At 31.5% G+C, this 20942-nt stretch overlaps 2 protein-coding genes across 2 annotated transcripts; both read right to left on the bottom strand.

Moving 5' to 3' along the window:
* Positions 1–4568: 4568 nt before the first annotated feature.
* LOC11415259 (probable choline kinase 2) lies at positions 4569–10576 on the bottom strand. The gene is made up of 9 exons (XM_003598369.4): positions 10422–10576; positions 8236–8992; positions 7847–7968; positions 7527–7722; positions 6445–6562; positions 6311–6358; positions 5930–6030; positions 4966–5095; positions 4569–4846 (listed from the first exon to the last, which is right to left on the bottom strand). The coding sequence occupies exons 2-9, from the start codon at positions 8917–8919 to the stop codon at positions 4743–4745; spliced, it is 1503 nt and encodes a 500-aa protein (XP_003598417.1). The 5' UTR covers positions 8920–8992; positions 10422–10576; the 3' UTR covers positions 4569–4742.
* A 4390-nt stretch (positions 10577–14966) lies between these two features.
* LOC112420029 (putative nuclease HARBI1) lies at positions 14967–20399 on the bottom strand. The gene is made up of 3 exons (XM_024778616.2): positions 20296–20399; positions 15722–16469; positions 14967–15630 (listed from the first exon to the last, which is right to left on the bottom strand). Exons 2-3 carry the CDS (start codon positions 16467–16469, stop codon positions 15158–15160), a joined length of 1221 nt encoding a protein of 406 aa, XP_024634384.2. The 5' UTR covers positions 20296–20399; the 3' UTR covers positions 14967–15157.
* Positions 20400–20942: the final 543 nt, after the last annotated feature.

The following is a 20942-nucleotide window of genomic DNA, read 5'->3' as shown; positions in this document are numbered from 1 at the left end:
AGATGCAAATGGAATTATAGGATAATGGGAATTACAAGAAGAATAATACTATTAAACTTGGGAACACTTGTAGGCAAGCCTGTTTCTTTTTCTTTGAATGTTTCAATTTTTTGTTTTTTTTTTACAAAAACAAAACTAATAGAATTGACATATTCAACATCACTGAAAACGTGAAAGTTGAATTTGCGAACAAACTTATAACATTTAAGTAAATAGCATACAATGACTAAATGTCTACGAGTAAAATGATATATCCAAATGACCCGAAGGATCAACAACGTTGATGACAAAATCATTGTTTGAATATGTAATTGTCCAAAGTCGATCTTTCAATAGATACCAAACGAACACCACAACAAGACGGGATATCATACAACGCCACACAAGACGACGAACAACACAATGCCGCACTCAGACGACGAAGTCCCGGGAAACACATACATTTATGTTAAAATCACTTATTTAGATTAAAATAGGGAGAAAGAGAAGAAGATTAGTGATTTCAGATAAAAAATTGACACAAATGCACCCTCTCAATGAAGAAAATGGAAGAGGAAACCTAAAGATAGTAACTAGAGCCGACTTATTGGAGAGGGAGAACCTAAAATCAAGTGTCTCCTTGTAGCGTTCAATTTGGTTTTCATATAGGATAATTGGACAATTTTTTATCTCTTGTAATAACCTTCGGGCAAATGACTATGCATGTTTCCTATCCTTTATCTGAACAATAATTAGACACTATAGAAGTCAGTTTCCTGACTGTGACTGCACCGTAGAAGCTCTCTTTTTCTATTTATGTTATTAATTGTCCTCAATTTCAGGCTTCACAATTTCTTTGTTTTTTCCTTTTAAAAATCTTAATTGTCTTTCTTTTCTCTTGATTCTAGTTCATCATCTTGAAGCTGACATGTAAAAAATTACTGCATCTCATGTAAAAAATTGTCGTGCACTTAGGTATTTCCCATCTTGAAATAGGTTTTAATTTAAGTCTTTGACTTTAAGAACATGAGCATTCAAATCCATAAGCTGTTTGTGCCATGCATGCAATGGATCGATGTGTACTTAAAAACAAATTTCTTCTGAGATTTAAAGAGAAAATTAATAGAAAAATATACTTCACAGAATTAGTATGGTTGAATTCAAAAGAAAGACTAGATATGTATTCCAATTTTGGAATATGGCTAAAGCATACACAAAAGCAGCATATTTCTGAGGTGGGTGCGGTGATACCATGGCTAAGTAGCAACTTGGTTTAGATTGCCACCACCCTATGGAACAATTTTCTTCAACTAATATCGGTTATTTTTGTCAAACATTCTTTAGGATATGTATGGAAGGAGGATTTATCAGTTATCTTTGTCAAACATTCTTTCACAAAGATTTGGCTTTTCTTGTGTTTTGTCGTGTAAATGTGACGATGTTGCGTTGTTCGTCTTCTTGGTTCGATAATTTGATTTCTCGTTTTATTGCGGTATTCAATAAGGTCATTGGCGGATTTTCTTCATTTGATGTCTATTAAAAATTCAAAGAATGATTTTTGCGTCTTCAACGTCAGATCCATCCATATGCTGGATATTCCAGCACCTGTATTTTGTCACAATTGTATGCATTATGCTTATTTTGCTGTAAACTTGAATGCTATGAGTTTATTCACAATTTCATCTTTTTTGTTTTTGTTTTGGCGATTTTGAAATTTGTATTTTTCTCGATCGATGTAATTTTTAAAATTTGAATAAATGAATATTATTTTTCGTAAAAAAAAAAGGTGAACTAACTCTAAAGTAATATTGTTTATTAGATACATTCACTAATTCTTTCCATAGGCAGAGTTCCATATTATATTAAACTCATTTGAATTGGTTTGGTGGAAGTGATTTGAGACTTTGAAGTGTGTGCTCCTTTGAAGATATCAGGTTTCATTCTCTCTAATATCGATTTCGGTGGACTAGTTTGTCTTCTTAAAAAAACAATTATAAATGTTTTAGTCCAAAAATTCCATAGACACATATGGTATGATCTTCCCCTCAATGTGACTTGAGTTTAAACTCGAAGATCTCTAATCTACCATAATCTAAATTTTAGTTTCTTAAAACATAACAATGATGAAGGTGCTTTTATTCCAGCAAGTTCAAATCATTTTCAATTGAATCTTGTATCATTGTCAGTTGAACAAGTCTGATCACTGGATCCAATATATGTGGTAATGGGATTAGCTGCTATCATTGGTTGAAAATGACACCAAATTCAATGGAATATTTAGGAGAAAAAGAGATGGTTGATGATCTGCCTCATCACCAGTATATAAACTAGAATCCTTATCATCCAATCCATCTAAAATATAAAGTCTCATATACCATGGTCCTTTCTTACTAGTTGAGAAGTTGGACTCACTCGTTGTGTTTGAAGGGGCTTATTTAACTTATTAGATTGTCTTGTGATAAATTACATGTTTATCATATTTATAAGAAGATGTCTTTGTTTCAAAGATTAAATTTACGATTATGTCGATATTATTTCTTGAAACTTTATTCTTAGAAATCTCTTATTTCCGTTGAAGTTATTTTTCCTTTTCAGAGGGGTCTTGTTATAGTATTTGGTAAGTAATTTAATTTTTTGGGAATATTTTTAAAACATACTTATTTAAAATTTAAACATACTTAATGTGAGAGTGAGAAGTTTTGATTGATTATCTTTTATCCCGCGGAAATCTGTGGAATAAAAGATTCTCAACCTTTAACATGAGAATAAAAACGTAGACATGTCTCTGTGAGTTTAACTCAGTTGGTAAAGACAATGCATATATACTATCAGTGGCGGACCTAGACTAGACCCAGTGTGGCAAGTGTCACACCAGTCCAGACCCAATTATATATATATTTTTTAATTTTTAGCTAAATATTATATTATATAATCAAATTTTGTAAATTAATCACATATTTATGGTGTGATGTAGTGGCAAAGGCGCGCCTCTGAGTTTAAATCCTGTATTGCCCATTTTAGCTTTTTAACTAATAATATCATAAAAATGCAAAATGAAAGTGTTGAACCGGGGTACATAAATAAAATCGATTCATATGTACCACTAATCTACTATACATACAATTGTTTTATGAATAATACTATGAGAAATGATATATATCACGACCTGCAAAAAATTGTGCCTCACTTGTTTTGTGAGGCCAGGTCCGTCCCTGTATACTATGTAATGTTTGGAGTTCGAACCCCAGACACAAAAAAAAAAAGATACGTAGACATAATTTTAGAAACTTAAAACGAATAGGGAAACCAAAAATTTCGTATGTCACATTCTGATAATAAATTTCGTATGTCACATTCCATATTAAAAAAGAGAAAAACTAAAAAAAAATGGTTCATAGTAGAAGTTTATCAATCCGAATTCTAATATCGAGGTTTTGCCTAATGATGTATAATTGTAGAACAAGGAACGTGGAATTTTACAGCCAGGAAAAGTGTCTAACTAGCATCTACTACGTTGACCCTCAAAAAGCATCTAATAATATGGTCCAAATATGGCAACAAAAGCATAAAGGTAAAGACTCAATGTAATGGAATATCCGGTAAATGCCAGAACTTATGTTAACTAAAGTGATCGTTGTTTGTACGGGAACGTGCATGATAAACATGTTTGAAACTTCAATGCTATCCAACCAAAGAAGTTACATTATAAACATGAATTTGCATGTTGGAAGCCATATATAAACATGCTTTTCCTAGCTGGTATGAATGTATCAAATTGCATGTGCTGATTCTCAAAATGATGGTGTAACAAGTTTTGTATAAACATTCAATCATCACCATATCATCTCATCACATTATATAAAATTACATTTTTAAATTTTTTTATGATATATGATCAAGTTGTTTTTTTTTATATAGTTTTCCATAGGTTCTCTCCATTGGTAAGGGTGTGCATGGTTAAGCAAGCCATATAAACCAACCCACTTCATTGTTAACCGGTACAAAACCAAACCATTTCATGAAAAAATGTAAAGCGGTTTGAAATTGTAAATTGGTGCCAAACTGGTTTGAACCCCGTTTTAAACATAAGAACCGGTTCACGTGCAGGTTGTTTGAAAATCCAATTTATGTACAAAAGTAAATCACTTGAAACACACGATTAAAGTTCTATTCGAGCTTGAGAAGAAAAATTAATATAAGCTAAGAAACAAAAATCAAAGCATACGAAGTCTCTTCCACGACTAGGAATCATCAGCTCTAGCGTTTGCTTCCCTTGGGCGTATTGATGATGACTCGATCAACGACAACTCCATGTTCAGTCATCATAGGTGAATTAATCTTGCATAAAGCCTAGGCGAGTTATTTTAGAATAGATGTTCTGCAATTGATCAATTAGTAACTAACTCACTACATTAACCAAGGGCTAACTTATGGAAACCATTTTATTAATAACATAAGGATTTGCCAAAAGCTTTATGATGGTTGATAAAACTAAATCGAAAATTTCTTTTTCCAACTTTTTTTTAGACTCTTGAGATATTTAGATCTACTGCTTCCGAACTGATTAACAATTTGTGGGTGTTGTGATGTAAAGTTGTAAACTTACCAGGCTAAGATTTCTGATCTTAAAATCACGTACATTATTAACCATTCTGATACAAATTTAAAGAATGAACAAATAAAAAATATGATGCCAAAATATAGTACTTGTTTAGTACATTAAAGAAAATCTTAAGAAAAATGTTTTGGCATGAACCTTTGGTTTAGGTTTTTGACCTGAACAAGCCAAGACCCAAAACTCTCTTCATCTTCCTGAAGATACCAGAGTTCTTTGATCCTTTGGGGTGCGCTGCGGATGCAAGCTCTCCTGAAAACAATAATTATATATATAAAAATTGTATTATGTCAACCAACATTTTTGCGTGTGAATAACAACCTATTATTTCATTTTCAAGGCAGTATAACAAAACAACTTAAATCAAATACCTGTACCCTCAGGGGTATTAAAAGGAGAAGGTGCATCAGAGCTTAGAAGATAAGGTTTCCTTGCCCAATACTCTTGAAACCTCTGTTTCGCATACTCCTTGTAGTCAAATTCAATTGTATTTACTTGTCCCTGAGCAAAATAATCAGAAGATGAGACGCTGTAGAAGTAAAACTTCCTCGAAACCAAAAGTACTTTGTTGTAGTTTCCGCCGAACATTAAAATTACAAAAGAAATTGCATTGTGGAACATAAAATTTATATTGATGAGAAGCCCACTTATGGCTAATTCATATTCAAAAGTTTAGTCACGAAAGAAATATTTATTTGAAAAGCATAATACTCCAAGCCATTTGTTTGGATAATCAAAGTCCAGTCTGATACTTGGTTGATAAATGTTATAACTATCATTACCCAATCCATGAACGTAATTCTCAAAATGTCCAAAATAATTTTCTAGAAACTTAGAAGCGTAGAAGGGAAAAATATGTTTCCACAATACGGTTGGTCATGAAAAGGTGTAAAAAATCAGGAGAGGAAGGAATGTATAATGCCTCTAATGTCCCAACATAAAGATAAGATAAGTGCTGAAGATTCAATGGGTTCATTAAAACAATAAAAAAAAAGAAGCTCATAACTATATCTACATTTTTTTAAATGAACTATATCTTCATTAAAATACATAAAACCATGGTTGATGAATAGCTAGCTCTGTATGGTTATTTTGTTATATTTTTTTGAGTGATGCATTCATCAAAAATTATTTTCCCATGAAACGAGCCACGAATAGTAAATACCCTGATCATTGGTTTGACAGTTGCAAAAAAAAAAAAGGGCGGCCAAAGCCAACAAGATTAAATACATATTTTTGTTGTTGTTACAAATATCCACTTTTCTTTTGTCAGTCTATCAAAACCCTTGGTGCAAATAAGAATTATAAAATAACAAAGTAAAAAAGTGCACATACCGAAATTATTCCCCAAAGGCCCCAGAATAGATGATTTGCAAGTGTATACTTCTCAACTTCTTGTAGTAAGTGCTCCACTTCACTGTCACTTGGTTCTTCACCTGTGTTAAAGTCCCATAATATCAGGAACAGAAATTAACAGTCCAGTTCTTAAGGTCATTCATGATTATATGAATGATGGAATACAAGGGTACATTGAAATATAAATATAAATATTCTTTGTTAGATTTAGACCATACAACATTTTTGTTCCAAACCATGAAATAGGTCATCGATGTTAGCTGATTGAAAACTTCAAAAGTTTACCCAAAAAAAAAGAGAACAAGACAACGGTCATTTAAACGATGAAGATAGATGTACAAAAAAAAATAAATCTATTACCTGAGGTCCTCAAATACGCCTTAACAAATCTTTCACGCTCCTCAACGTCTGTCAAGAGAACCAGCCACGTGAAAATAATCAGTCACAGGACACAATAAAATAATGAATGCTTCAGAAAGCCACAGGTAGCATACCAGGATATTTGCTATAATCAAGAATATGAGGCGTTTCTGTATGGTAGTTTGCAGCCATCTCACAGAAGTGGTTTGCTATATCATACGCTACAGGATTGTGACTAGCATATTCATAGTCCTGTTACAGACATAACATTAAATCATACTTGCTGGTTATGATCTCTTGATCTTGAAACTAAGATATTTGACCAAAAAAAAAAAAAACGAAGGAAAGAAAGAAAGACCAACCAAATGATTGAGTGAATCAGTTTCTCATACTACTAGCCATGTTAAATGAACAAATAAAACAAAGGAGGAAAGTGATCACATAATATATGTCATCATTTCACATTTTATATCACATCTGTCATCCTTGACTCCCAATATGTATACAATTTTAAAATTTTAGCTTTCAAAATGTAGATGAGTCTCAGCAAGAAGGAAACTAACAACACTCATCAGGCTGCAAAAATCTTCTCCCCACGTTCAAAATGCTATCCGGCCATAAATACAGATAGGTTTATTTTCTAATGATGATTCTTTTTTTTTTTTTTTTGGACAAGGGAGGGCATCAATGTTGTGTAACTCAAAGGGGAGGGGATTTACAGGTTTGCTAGTCTTAAAACATAATCAATTTTAAGCCATGGTCTCGAAACATAGCAATTTTTATTTTTATTTTTTACAAACAAAATTCTTCCATAGGTTTTGGTAAAGTTCAGTTGAACGAGGAAACAGGATCATAATACACATTTAATAGTGCAATGAAAATTGTATATGTTAAGAGAATAAAAAAAATTATCAACAAAAAAGGAACGCCAATTTTTTTGACAAAACAAAAGGGAATAACATTTTTGTCAGTAAAAAGGGCTTAAATTTTTATTTAAATATATGAGATAAGTCAATGACAAGAGCTCTGTATCACCAAGTTTCTCTTTTACAAGAAAAAAAAGTTAATAATTGACGAGTCAATTATGATAGAAGAGATAAATATTTCTTCAAAGCAGGTCCAAGAAAATTAAATTAAATATTATATAATTTGTCTGCAAACAAAGGTATTAACATTAGAATGATGATTTTACTAGCTAGTACAAAGAGAAACTCACTATTATGGTCACAGAGTTGGTCTCTTCGTCAAGCATTATGTTACCATATTGCAAATCATTGTGGCAAAACCCTATCCGTTGATGCGAGCCTGACAGCTCCTTTTCCAAAATAGAGATTTCCTTGTCGACCGTGTCCAAATAAAAAGCTTCGACTTCTTTTGGAGAAGACAAACGTTTGGCCTCACTAAGCCAATTTCTGAAGCATTGAAATAAAATAGGCTGAGAAATGATGTTGAGGTTGAAACTTAACTATTTAAGTAAATTTTTTAAACAAATTAAACACAACTAAATTCTTACTCTTATTCTTATTATGTACATACCTCAATGTAGGCCAAAGATTGGCTTTCTTTTCACCAGGCATATCTAGATCATGGAACTCCTTCATTTTGGCCGCTATAAGAGCAGAAATGGAAGGATCACGTAGATCAGAAGCTGACAGCGTCTGATAAATTCAGAAGGGAAACATTGAATATATGAGCACATCGAATTCATAAGTTTGGTAGTTCATTATTAAAAAAAATCAATAAATTTATGAACCGTAACACTTCAGGGTGAACAATTAAAAAATGCCTAAATTTGAAGTGATACTAGTTTTATAATGAATCCATTTTATGGTTTTTAATCATTAATCAAACATAATAATTTTCTAAAAGTTGGTTTGAGTGCTATACTACAGAACTAAGATTAAAAATAAAAAGTGTGAGATTACCCGTGCATGGATAAACTCTTCAACACGTCCATTTGTAAAACGTCCTAGTAGACGTGGTCCCTGACCATTCTTTGACATGTACTCAAATGTCCGTATTTCATCATCCCTATCAAAGAAAATTTCCACACCCTCCCCGTAGATCCTAACAAGAACTTTTCGTGAGGTTTCCTCAGTTGTAGCTGGCCACTTTATTTCAAATACCTCATTTGTCATTGCCCCCTTGAGAGGGATCACCTGTAACGCATTTGCATCTAGTACATCCTCCCATTTACCTGCTAATGATATCAGAATCTCCTTTGCTTCTTCTGGAAGGCGGTCAGCTTTGCTGCTTACAGGGGTTTCTATGGCATCTGGTTTCTCTTCTGCGAGATTTTCTGCAGCACCTTGTTTGTCATCTTCACCTGCTTTGTCTTTCATAGCACTTTCTTTTCCATCATCACCTGCTGTATCATTTATAGAATTTTCGGCAGCATGTGCTTTATCATTCACTAAAACATCCGAACCACCTAAAGTGTCATTTACGGGGTTTTCTGCACCAACTGCTTGGTCTTTTGCAACATTTACAGGATTTTCTGCCCCACCTGCTTGATTGCTTATAGGATTTTCTGTAGTAGGAGTGGCCTGGTTTACAGGATTCTCGGCAACACTAGCTGCATTGTTTGCAAGATCTTCACCTGCACCCATTGCGGAAGAATCCAAAATTCCAGGTACAGAAATGATTTACTAATCAAATTCCCTTTATCTTTAACTTCAGTACCTGGAAAAGCAAGGATCATTCAAATTAATTGTTGATCATAACTACAAACTAAAACGTTTTATTGCTGTCACTCTTCCTCATTCCAAGGAAGGGGTAGAAATCATAAAAGAATTAGTTGGTTAATGGCGAGGACTGGTGTCAATTAGAAAATCTCAATATTGTTTGGCACTGAAATTGTCACCAACGATCCACTATCTCGTTCATTTTCTTATTATTGTTAAAAAGAAGACAAGCCTAAATTGTACAATAGACACACCGCTCAGAGACAGATACAGGGGAGGGAACACATGGGCTGAAGCCCCCTCCCCCCTCTTTCAAGTTCAATAATATATAAGTAAAAGCACAGTTTTTTATAGGCAAATGTTAGTATGATATAAATTAGTGAGCTATGTTAGTTTTTGGGGTTTGAACCCTTGTGATAAAGTGGAACACCTATTAGTCAAGGAAACAAGGATCTTTCATTTAAGCTTCACACACACAATAATACATAATCTAACGTAACATGTTTCTTCACAGACATTAACCGTAGAATCTAACTTTTATTCACAAGCATTTGGCACATGGGCTATAGTAAATTTGTATTTCTTCACATACAATATTTATTAGAAGAACAAAATCGATAGGTCATTTTGTTATAAAAAAAAATATGAGTCCTTTTTTTTTGTCAAACATATGAGCTAATGAAACATGAAAATGATAAATATAAGTTGTCTGGATCAAGATTTTATACTAAATGTAACAGAAAATTACTAGAGCAAAATGCACCAATGATTGAAGACTCTCTCTCTCCCCATCAACTTCATTTGGAACAGCTTATATATAAATTAAGATTAAAAGAATTGAATTCAACAAATTTATATCTTTTAAAAATAATGTTAAAAATGTATAAATATTTAGACCATTTAAATGTTGTTAAAAATCACTATTTTCTGCAATTCGCAATCAACAAAGCTGGTGATATCAATGATTGAAATGTAATAACAACAACAACTTAAAACCTTGCTCCTCAGCACCACATAATCAAAATCTCTGTATCACCGACACTTCTATTCAGAGGTTTATCTCATATCCGACCCGGACACAGACACACATGATTTAGATGAATTATGTGATTTTCTTAAATTACTAGCCATACCTATGTGTGTGTCTGTGTCATATCCGGTGTCGTGCATCTGTATATTAAAATGCATTTCAACAACATAGAAGAAAAAAATTCTGAAAATCTCTCTAATCAATTAACCTTAGCATCGTAATCATCCATAATCTCAATTCAATCATCGTCACAATTGCATTATAATCATATAACGTAACATGCAATAGAATTCAAACGCAAGAAAAACAGAGAACCTTCATCGTAATTCATAAGCATTGAATCAACGATTATATTTTTTTAAATAAAGAAAAAATTACGTATTATGAAATCGCTAACCTCAACGAATAAATTTAGCGGCGAATCCAAAGCGCAAAGCGGTGGCCGGAGATATTGCCGCCGGTGAAGTTGAGAGAGATTGCGTTGTTTAGAGAGAGAGAGAGAGAAACGGTTAAGATGATTTAGAGAGAGAAATGGGTTTATATATGAAATGTGTTTTCTTTGCACCGCCAATGATTTATTACAACGTGGTTTCTGAGTGTGGATGGTGCAACTTTTGGATGCTATTGAATTTTTTTGAGATTTTGTTCGGTTTCGTCCTTGCAATTAGGCGTGATTTAAAAATTAGTCTTGTAATCGTTAATCCATTTTATCATTTGACCAACTTAATCACTGTCACGTCATCAAATTAGCAAAATGACATGGGAATGGACAAAAATACCCTCGTCATGCATTCGTGAAATGACATTTTTACCCCTGTCTTCATCTTAGTCTCATAATAAAGACGAAGGTATTTTTGTCCATTCTCATGCCATTTTGCTAATTTGATGACATGGTAGTGATTAAGTTGGTCAAAGAACGAAATTTTAAATGATTAAATAATGCAAAGGTAAATTGTCAGGATTAGCGATTACATTGACTAATTTTTAAATCACGCCTAATTGCAAGGACGAAACACATCATTAAACCTTTTCTTTTTTGCTTGTTAAAATTAGAATTCTACTTTTTTAAAATTAAATCAAAATTAAGTTTTTTTTTAGGGAAATCAAAATTAAGTTGTAAATTACTTACCAAAAAATAATATGGCAAAATAAAGTTGCAAATGTTAAAATTATTAGATCAGATATATGTACTATTTTTAATATAAGCAAATGTTAGTAATGTTAATAGTTATGTTTGTTTTTGTAGATTAAATCTTCGTAAACTTAACTCAGAATTAATAGGGATAATACATAATATATATGCGAAGTCCGTAATTCAAACCTCGGTCATCTCCAAATAAAGTTTTTGCGAATTGAAGTCATGATCTCATCTTTAAACTCCTTCGACCTTTCTTAGTTTATTTGTATGCGAGTGGTTTAATTTTTTAATCTTCAAAAACACCACGATATAATAAAATTATTTTACAATAACAACTAGTAAAAGCTTATAAATCTTCCACTTCATACTAGTTTTTTTTTTAAATCTTTTAAAAAATATTTATATCAATATTTTTTTATAAGATAGCAGGGCCTAAAATACTACAAGGAAATTGAGCGATGAGTGGAAACTACTTATACATCAACAAGATACAATAAGAAAGCCTTAAATTATTTATATTTTTTTATAAAAATTATTTATATTTTAAAGATAAATAATATTTATACAATCATTTTGAAACAATTATGTCGAACTCTCACTGTTCTCTCTCTTTATTTCAAAAGAAGAGAAAATAAAAAATTGTTCAAAAAACTATCACAAAATAAATGGTTGTATAAATATCATTACACATTTATCTATCGGTAAAAAATGTCATTTCTCGATTATTTTTTTTTGCGTTTGTCATTTCTCTATTTTAAAGCATAAGAAACGAGTTTGATTTGTTAAATAAAATAAAATAAACAAAAATCGAGTTTGATATGTGACGTGAAATCACTTTCACTTTACATGATTTTGAAGAATCTTCTATATTATATTCTCTCTCCTTTATAAGGAATCTTCTATCTATTATTCGCATTTGTTTGTCTATTAGCCGATACTAAATGCATGCATACATTATTATTAACTACATGTTAATAGGCAACTTCTAAGATACACCAGGACTGGCAGGACTAAAATACAATACTTTTCTAATATACAATACTTAAATTGGACCAAAATAGTTTGGAACCGAACTAAAATAGCTGAGAAAATTAACTCGTTTTTACTATAGGGGTTTTCAAAAACTGGACCAACCCATCAATATGGTCAAGTTTAGTTCGGATTATGAATCATGAACACTCCTAAATAGGCCACAACTCTCTTATGTATCTAACATTTTGCTCATTAATAGTTGATGTGGAACAAACTACTCACTCTTGTTTTTTTTTTTTTTTTTTTAGTTTATCTCTAATAAAATCAATAAAAGAAAATTATTAACATCTACATTTTTTTTAAAATTTCATATGTAAACTTGATTTAATATCTTTTCTATCATTTAAATGATTTATGTGGATAGAAAAAATAGATTTTAACTTATTTTTGAAAAAACATTAATGAAAAAACTAATAATTCATTTTATATTTTGTTATTTATTATTATGTTTATTTTATTTTTCTCTCAATAAAGTATGTATATCAGATTTCATGTAGTTTTTTTTCTGTTGTTGGTTAGGAAAAATAATAATTTTCAAAATATTTATTTTCGACAGTAAACCGGTTCTCCGCGTGACTGGGCTGGAGAAAAGAGAGAAAGTTTTAAATTTCCTGCAAAATGAAGTGGAAGAACAGAAATCTAGCTTGGTAAAATCATACAAGAGGAAAAAGTGAACTAAAACTCTTGATGTAAGAAGGGGTTTTCTTGTTGAAAATGTTTTTGGATCTATGTTTCTTCATCATCTTCTTAATTTAAAGAATAATATTTTTTTTTTGGACCTTTTGTTAATCACAGTTTGTTAGACATAATATTTTATTTAGATATAGAAAATAAAAGATTAAAACTTTTGAATAAAATAAGAACTCTTTTGAATGTGAAATCAAGGTATTCTATTTATTTCTTCATGAAATATCTTTATCCGTAGTTTTGTGTAAGAGACATGAACATCATATGATTTTGCTGCAAACTATCATATTTTTCAAAAAATATTAGGCAACATACAAGCCTACTCAATCAACATTTTCTGCAAGAAATTAATATCGAAATGAGTTATTTATTTTGTTGATGATTTATGTCTTAAACCAATTAGTAATTTAGTAATTCTCATAGTTTACTTACTTGTGTCTCTTTTCTTTGATTGTAGTTCAATGAAGACAAGAACTCCAATCAACTATCCTGCAATAACATTTCTAGATCAAAAAATTGTAGTTGAATATAAATACAAATAATGAAATGGTACATGTTAAATAAAGAAAAGAGCAAATTTTAGACACTATAAACATCAAGTGAACTTGTAGATCTGAAAAGTTGTTCATAACTTTTTTTTTGCAGCACTTCAACTACTTCTTGGGTTGAGTAGAGGACAATAGAGTTTATGAAGAGAATAAGAAAGTAATGTTTATGAAGAAAGTAATGTTTATGAAGAAAATAGAGTTTTTAGAGAGAATAAGAAAGTAGAGTGCGAATGGAGGTTAACTAATAAAATTAGGTAGAAAAGATGTGTAGTTAGTGAGCTGAGTAGTGTTTTGATGATTTAAGCAGAGAGATGTGTGAATAGCTAGGTGATGTAGTTAAAGGAAGAATAGTATCAAAATTAGAGGTACAAATAGTAACCTAAAAAAGATTAGTAACAAACCTAGACTAGAGGACATATAGTAATCTAAAAAGATTGGTAACAAACTCAATTAGAGCTTATAAATAGAGGAAGAGAATTAGAGAAGAAGGGTTACCGAGAAAGAGACAAACAAAGCGACAAAAAGAAAAACTAAGGTTGTGGAGAGAAGAGGCAAGGAGGAATAGCGAGAATAACCTATGGAGAGATTTCTCCGTAGGAAATCATCAATTCGGCAAACTAGAGGTAAGGGGAGAGTCTCTATTCATCATAAGGGTTGTATGATCATACGTGTAGTGCAGGGTTTATGTTTTACATTGTTTTTCATGATCTTTTAATGAATTCATGTTAAATTTGTGTCCCTTTCTGTTGCTGCAATTATATATTTTCGAAAACCTTTTTATGCACTTTCGAATTCAGTCAAAATTTGCTTTTACAGTTAAGTTGCTTTGCTGCCTATTTTGCTTTTAAACCCATTTTTATATTATATTCCTTTAAAATTTACATGGCCACCGTAATTCATATTGCTGCTACATGTATTTTTGATTCTAATACAATTACTTGTGCTGCCCCTTTTTCCTAAATTTTAATTGTGAAACGAATTATTTACTGTTGCCGTAATCACTTCTGTTGCTTGGCTTTTAAATTGAATTCGTATGGTCAAAAAATACACCTTGTTGTTCCCTTATAATTTGTATCATTGTCGCAGCTGTTCTCCTTATTAATTAAAGTTGCCATTTAATTGTTACTCTTTTTCTAAAGTGATATAATAGTAGTACCTTGCCATTGTTAATCTTTTTAACTTATTTATTACTTATGTTGTTCATGTAAATTTGACCTCTGTGATCTATTTAGTCTTGAATTAAGGGATATTAATATAGAGATATAAAGTGTCCTTTTTGAAAGTCTTTTCAACCGAAATTGATATGTATAAGGCTATGTTTGGCCAAGCTTTTTTAGGGCTTATAAGCTTTGTGGAAGCCAAAGTTAACAATAAGTGCTTTAGAAGCAAAGCTAAAAGTTGTTTGGTAAGTGTCTTTTTTTTTAACTTCAAAGTGATTTTTAAGCTAAAAGTTGTTTAGTAAAATACATATTTAAAAGCTTAATGTTTTAGGATAAACTATATATGATATAAATGAGTGAATATTTAAAAATAAAAGACAAATGTGAATAAAATTTCATAAACTGTCATATGAAAGTATCTCTCAAAATATTTTTATAAAACGTAAATCATCCAAAAAGAGCTTAACAGTACCATAAACAATATTCTTGTAAAAAAAAAAAAACCATAAACAATATTAAAAGACTTTAGAAAATAATTCATGATTAGAAATATAAATTATCAAAAACTCTAACGATTTCTATTTCCAACCAACCCGACTGCTATTCGATTTCGAGCTCTGTCCATATAGCCTCCATCTTGTACTCTTCTTGGATTAAATGAATCCATGTCTTCATGATTGATTCTTTCTTCTCCATGGTCAATCATATATCCTGGAATATGGTCACATTTGTTAAATTCTTCATCTTCAATACCACACTTTCGAATAAAATTATGAAGTGCCGTTGTTGCAACTATGATCTTTTGTTGTTTCATCAATGGAAATGGTCTCATATCAGATAATATATGCCATATTTTCTTCCAAACCCCAATTGTTCGCTCAATTACATTTCTTAGTGAAGAATGTGCATGGTTGAATACTTCATGTACGCCTTCTCCTTGACTTCCTGCTCTAAAATCTGGAATGTGATATCTTTCACCCTTGTATGGTGCTAGATACCCTTTCATATTTGGATATCCAGCATCAACTAGATAGTACTTTCCTAAAAATAATAAAACAATTTTTGTTAATATAGATGAAAATTTTAATTTAAAAAATATAATAATTTATTACAACAGTGAGAATATCCTTACCTTCAGGAGGATGAGGAAACACATCTTTCATTTCTTCAATCGTAGTTGAAAGAATACGTGTATCATGTGCAGTACCAGGCCAGCCAACGACAACAAAAGTAAATAACATGTCTAAGTTGCACACTAACATGACATTTTGTGTTGGAAATCCTTTTCTACCAATATAACGAATTTGTTCTTCAGTAGGAACAATGGCAGGAATATGAGTTCCATCTATAGCTCCAATGCATCCTTCAAAATGAGGCCAATACCTATTATCATCTCTAATTTTGGATGGAATTTCTACAAAGTTAAAATCAGGAGGTTTGACAATTTCGGTAGCTAATAAACATAAACTATCCAGAACTTCACCAAACTTCCTACTTACGGTCTCTCCTGATTTTCCAAATTTATTTTGGACATTTCGATTAGTCTCACTATGTGCACAACTCCAAAGAAACATAGTCAAAGCTTCCAACGATGTCATTTCATTAGATGGATGTAACCATCCCTTACTAACTAATAATTTTTCAAGTTTCAGCACAGCATTAGATTCCATCCTAAACATGTTATAACTTTCGCCTGGAGTGTTAAGAGTTTCTCGAACCCAATTCCATCCATGTGAATAAAGAAATCTATTACCTTGCTTTAGTAAGTACTTCATATGATAATAAATTGCAATTGCTGCAGCAGCGTAATATATTTTGTAAAATGAGCATCGTCTTTTTTTAACTTTTCTTGAATGCCCATTGATTTCATTACAAGGCATCTGTAGAACAATTTATAAACAACAACATAATCAAATACAAATAAATATTCATTATAGTAGTTCAAATGCATAAATTTCTCAACCATAAACATATAATTCCAAAAACTAAAATGATAGAATGCAAATACATAAAAAACCTCAAATTTCAACCAAAGCATAAAACCAACTGAAATAAGAATTATAAAACTCAATCTTAACCTAAATCATAGACTCTATCACTTATACTTGTATAGAACCCACTCTATCAAATCCTTCATAGAATCTTTCAGAGTCATTAGTAAGACTCTGTTTTGCTCATCCTTAACCATTTCTAAAGCATAAATAAATTGTTTCCCATCCAAAAGTCCTTCTTCCTTTGCACTTTTTAATATTGCAACACATGTTGAAATAGAATATTTTCCATTGACATGAGATGTTGCTTCAATTTCAGCCTTTTCAACTTCATTATGATTTTCTGCTACTTGGACTAATCGTTCTAATGTTTTTCTCATAGCTGGTGCAGTCCCAACCTTTGCCTTCCTATTTGTTGCTTTCTCATCCATATTTGGTGAAACCTTTCTTATATTTTTTGATTGAGTGTTTTCCACAGGGCTTAACACATCAATGTTGAGTTCATCATCAGATTCAATAATTTCATGGGCCACATCTGTGGTAGTATTTTTTCCAGCAGACTCTAATGGCACACCCATAGCTGGTGCCCATGCACATTGACTAGTTGCCACAATCTCTCCAAATATGAATTCCAATTCATCTCGAAATTTCAAACCTTGAAATCGAAATTTCGCATATTTCACATTCTCCTGTGTAACCAATAAAATTAGATAAAATTTAGGCTATCTAAATTCTCCTACTTACTTTCAATGAATAAAAATTAAAGTTCATAGTACTAACCCTTATCTTAGCATCCCACCAAGCAGAATCAACATCAATATTTCCTATCTGATGATTCCATCCTAAACCAGTTTCTTTACCTAGTAATTGTTTCCATATAGTCCACTCACCTCTTAAAGTGTCCATCCTATTCTTCAGCTGCTTTTGAGTATAGATTTTATTAGCACGCTTGTTGTACTCATCACGTATTTCTTCCCATTTTTTATTTCTAAAACCAATTCCTGGTTTTCCGCATTTACGAATCTCAACCATACAAATGTCAAGTAACATTTTGGTACTAAATGTATCCCACTTTGCTTTTCCTAAGTTTTCAGAACTATTTGGAAGGCTTTCTTTAGAAGCCATGAACTGCAACAATACATATATTAGAAACTTGTGTATATTTATGAATCGTAAATATGTAAGCAAACATATTTTTTTTTTTTAATAAAGGCAGAGAAAATTAAATTGCAGAAAAAAGTGGTGCAGAGAACAATTGGGGGGACTCAAGCCTTAACCCAATGAGACAAAAAGAGAGGCTAAAAGAACCCAAACAAAGGCTAAGCCAAAACAAACACAATGACAGTCCTGCAAGCTAACTAAATCCCTTAGGATAACTCAGACACTTGATGTAGTATTTTTCTATCAATCAAAAGTAAGTATTTTTGTGTATATCGTCTCAACAGGGACTAGTGCGATATTCAAGCCATTCAACAATCAATATTGTTCTAAGTGTATGGATTTAAAATGTTTGTTTGTGTAAACTATAAACTATTTGACATAAAATAAAATAGACAAGAGATAAGACCATTTCGCTTGGGGTTAGAGATATCAACCAAGCGTAACAGCTGTAATCTCTCGATCAATTAACGGATTCTAGCTTTTTAAACGATATTATCACAATCACTCGACAATATCATTCGTGTCCAAATGATATCGTTATTTCTAAGGGATTGTTTAAATGTCGATTTCCCAAACATTTAAACAATCACAAAGTCGATTGGATCGTTTAATCGACGATTTCCCAACCGACTAAATGACCCAAAAGCATTAAGTCCTAGATTATAAGTGATTATCAAATATTAACATCTATGTCTAGAGTGATAACTTAAGATAGATTGTTATTCTATCTCTAGATTCAAAAGTATGTGTCCATATCATTTTGAATCTCAATAAAATAATAAAAGCAAGAATAACAACAATATTGAATAAATAAGCTAGAACCATATATTAAAAGATCAAAAGATTACATAATAGCTTGTTTGAATACCTCAAAACTACAAGAGTAGATGTAGCTACATATGTCTATGATAGCTTTGCAAAGGATGAAGAAAGGGTGAAGATTCCATGACAAGATCCATGATGTCTCAACAAATCTTGGCTTGAATCTACTCCTAACTACCTTGCTTTGTGTTTCTCTCTCTAGAAAAGCCCTAGTCTCTCTCTAAAACCAGAAAAATATGAATAAAAATGTAATAGCATATCTTGGAAAGAGAAGAGAAAACTATTTATATGGGCTGACTGCGTGCCAGTTCGCTTAAGCGAAGAAGAGTTCGCTTAAGCGAACATCTAGGAAATCTCCAGTTGACCATTGAGGTGCTGCCACGTGGTCCCTATCTTCTGAAGTTGGATGAACTTCGCTTAAGAGAAGCACAAGCGAACATGTGAGCGAACTTTCCTGGAGCTCACTGGAACTTGGTCGCTTAAGTGAACCATAGGTCGCTTAAGCGAACTGACCTTTCTTCATGAGCGAACTGGAAGCGTGCTTGTAAGCGAACAGAACGGTTGCTCTCTGTAATTGGTTCGCTTAAGCGAACAGGAGTTCGCTTAAGCGAACGGACCTTGGTTCAGGAGCTTCCTTCTTTTGGTCCTTACTTGTCATTTCCTGCATAAATTGGGTAGAATCAGGCATGTAAAGCATAAATGGTAAAATTGCACTCAAATGGTAGCTTTTCCTTAGATAACTTGCAAAACAAGTCACTAATTTGCCTAAGTTAACACATGAAATATGTTACTTTTGAGCACTTATCAACACTGCGCAGAAAGCAAAGTCAAGTCTCTAACCATAAACCAGGAAATAAATTCCAACCAAAATTCTGTTCAAATGAGAGCCACAACTATCCCTATAGCAAACATATTAATATATATACACACACATAAGGAAGAATAAGGTTTTTTATTTCTTTGAAACCATTTTTTCTCTGACGAAAAATTTCTTAGCAATTTTGATGTTGGTGCTATTGTATATAGGAAAATGCTAATGTTAAGAAATCAAGTTTAGTAATATTTTATTGAGATGTGCTTAACCAACTCTTTAAAAGTGTAAAAAAATAATATTATTTTTATTATAAAACTTTTTTTTTTAAAATCCTTTAACAAGAACAATTGTTAACAAACATACATAAACATACTGAACACATATACGTCGAAATTGATAATAATTTTACAAAATAATATAATTTAATGTAATTATATGTGTTGGTGTTGAACACTGATGTATCAAATACCAACGTATATCTGACATCAAAACACATCTAGTTCAAAAAATATTTGTATCTGTTAATATAACTCTTGTACACTTCTGGTTGACGTGTTGAATATATTCATATATATATATATATATATATATATATATATATATATATATATATATATATATATATTGCATTTAGTAGTATTAAATATTCTTAATATACATACTTACGAGGTTGACATGTTTTACTTTGACTTTGATTTGGTTGATTTTGAGCATATATATATATAGTAAACATATGTCAGACATGAATAAAGGAACATGCAACTTGCAATCACAAAAGCATAAAAAAGTATGGTATTGATTGAATAACAAACAAAAAAAGAAAACAAAAGTGCATAGAATACTGATTTGATAACATGATTCAACAAAATCGAAAAGAAAAAACAAACAAAATGAAATAGATGCGGTAAAAAATAGTACCTGCAGATCTGAAAAGTCTGACAACAGCAGCAGCTAGGTTGAAGAGATGTGGGAACGGTTAAGAAGAATAACTTATATATATAGGCAAATAAAAAATGCGGGAAAGTTAAGATAAACATGTAGAAAATGCGGGAACAGTTAAGAAGAATAAGCATGTCCCGCCTAAATAAATATATATAGGCAAATAAAAAATGAAAAAAATATTAAAAATAGTGCCAAGCAGGTTTCGAAGTGTGTTCTAGTGCACAGAAGCTCCGAATTTTTTCCAAAAGTTCATTTCTACAGCTTCTAGTAGAAGCTCAATTTATTCAATTTTGTACATTGAACAAAAGCTAATTCTTCGGGTAAATAGCTTTATTAAAAATGTGTTTGGCCCTACTTTCTCCTTATAAGGAGAAGAGAAGCCCAAAAAAGCTTGGCCAAACAAGCTCTAAGTCTAATGTGACACTAGTATATGTAAATCGTGAAGAATTGCTAATATATTTGCTCAAAATAATATACTTTATTTTCAAAGTGATATTGTATAAAGATGAATTACTCTGATGTGTAAATGACAAAATATTTGACGATGTGTTATTTGAAGATGTGTGATTTAAAGATGTGTTATATAAAGATGTGATATTTGATGATGATGCTATTTAAAGATG

The sequence above is a fragment of the Medicago truncatula genome, chromosome 3 (assembly GCF_003473485.1).
Source record: "Medicago truncatula cultivar Jemalong A17 chromosome 3, MtrunA17r5.0-ANR, whole genome shotgun sequence".
Lineage (NCBI taxonomy): Eukaryota > Viridiplantae > Streptophyta > Magnoliopsida > Fabales > Fabaceae > Medicago > Medicago truncatula.
This window is presented reverse-complemented; position numbering and strand designations above follow the sequence as displayed.

What these genes read in the sequence shown, in the direction of transcription:
- LOC11415259 (XM_003598369.4), bottom strand. Translation starts at nt 8,919, where the DNA reads ATGGGTGCAGGTGAAGATCTTGCAAACAATGCAGCTAGTGTTGCCGAG. An exon ending in AAGAGTTTATCCATGCACGG is followed by an intron (nt 7,969 to 8,235) that starts GTAATCTCACAC and finishes TGAATTTATCAG; the next exon opens with ACGCTGTCAGCTTCTGATCT. An exon ending in GGCGTATTTGAGGACCTCAG is followed by an intron (nt 6,031 to 6,310) that starts GTAATAGATTTA and finishes ACTTTAACACAG; the next exon opens with GTGAAGAACCAAGTGACAGT.
- LOC112420029 (XM_024778616.2), bottom strand. Translation starts at nt 16,469, where the DNA reads ATGCCTTGTAATGAAATCAATGGGCATTCAAGAAAAGTTAAAAAAAGA. An exon ending in GTTTCCTCATCCTCCTGAAG is followed by an intron (nt 15,631 to 15,721) that starts GTAAGGATATTC and finishes TATTATTTTTAG; the next exon opens with GAAAGTACTATCTAGTTGAT.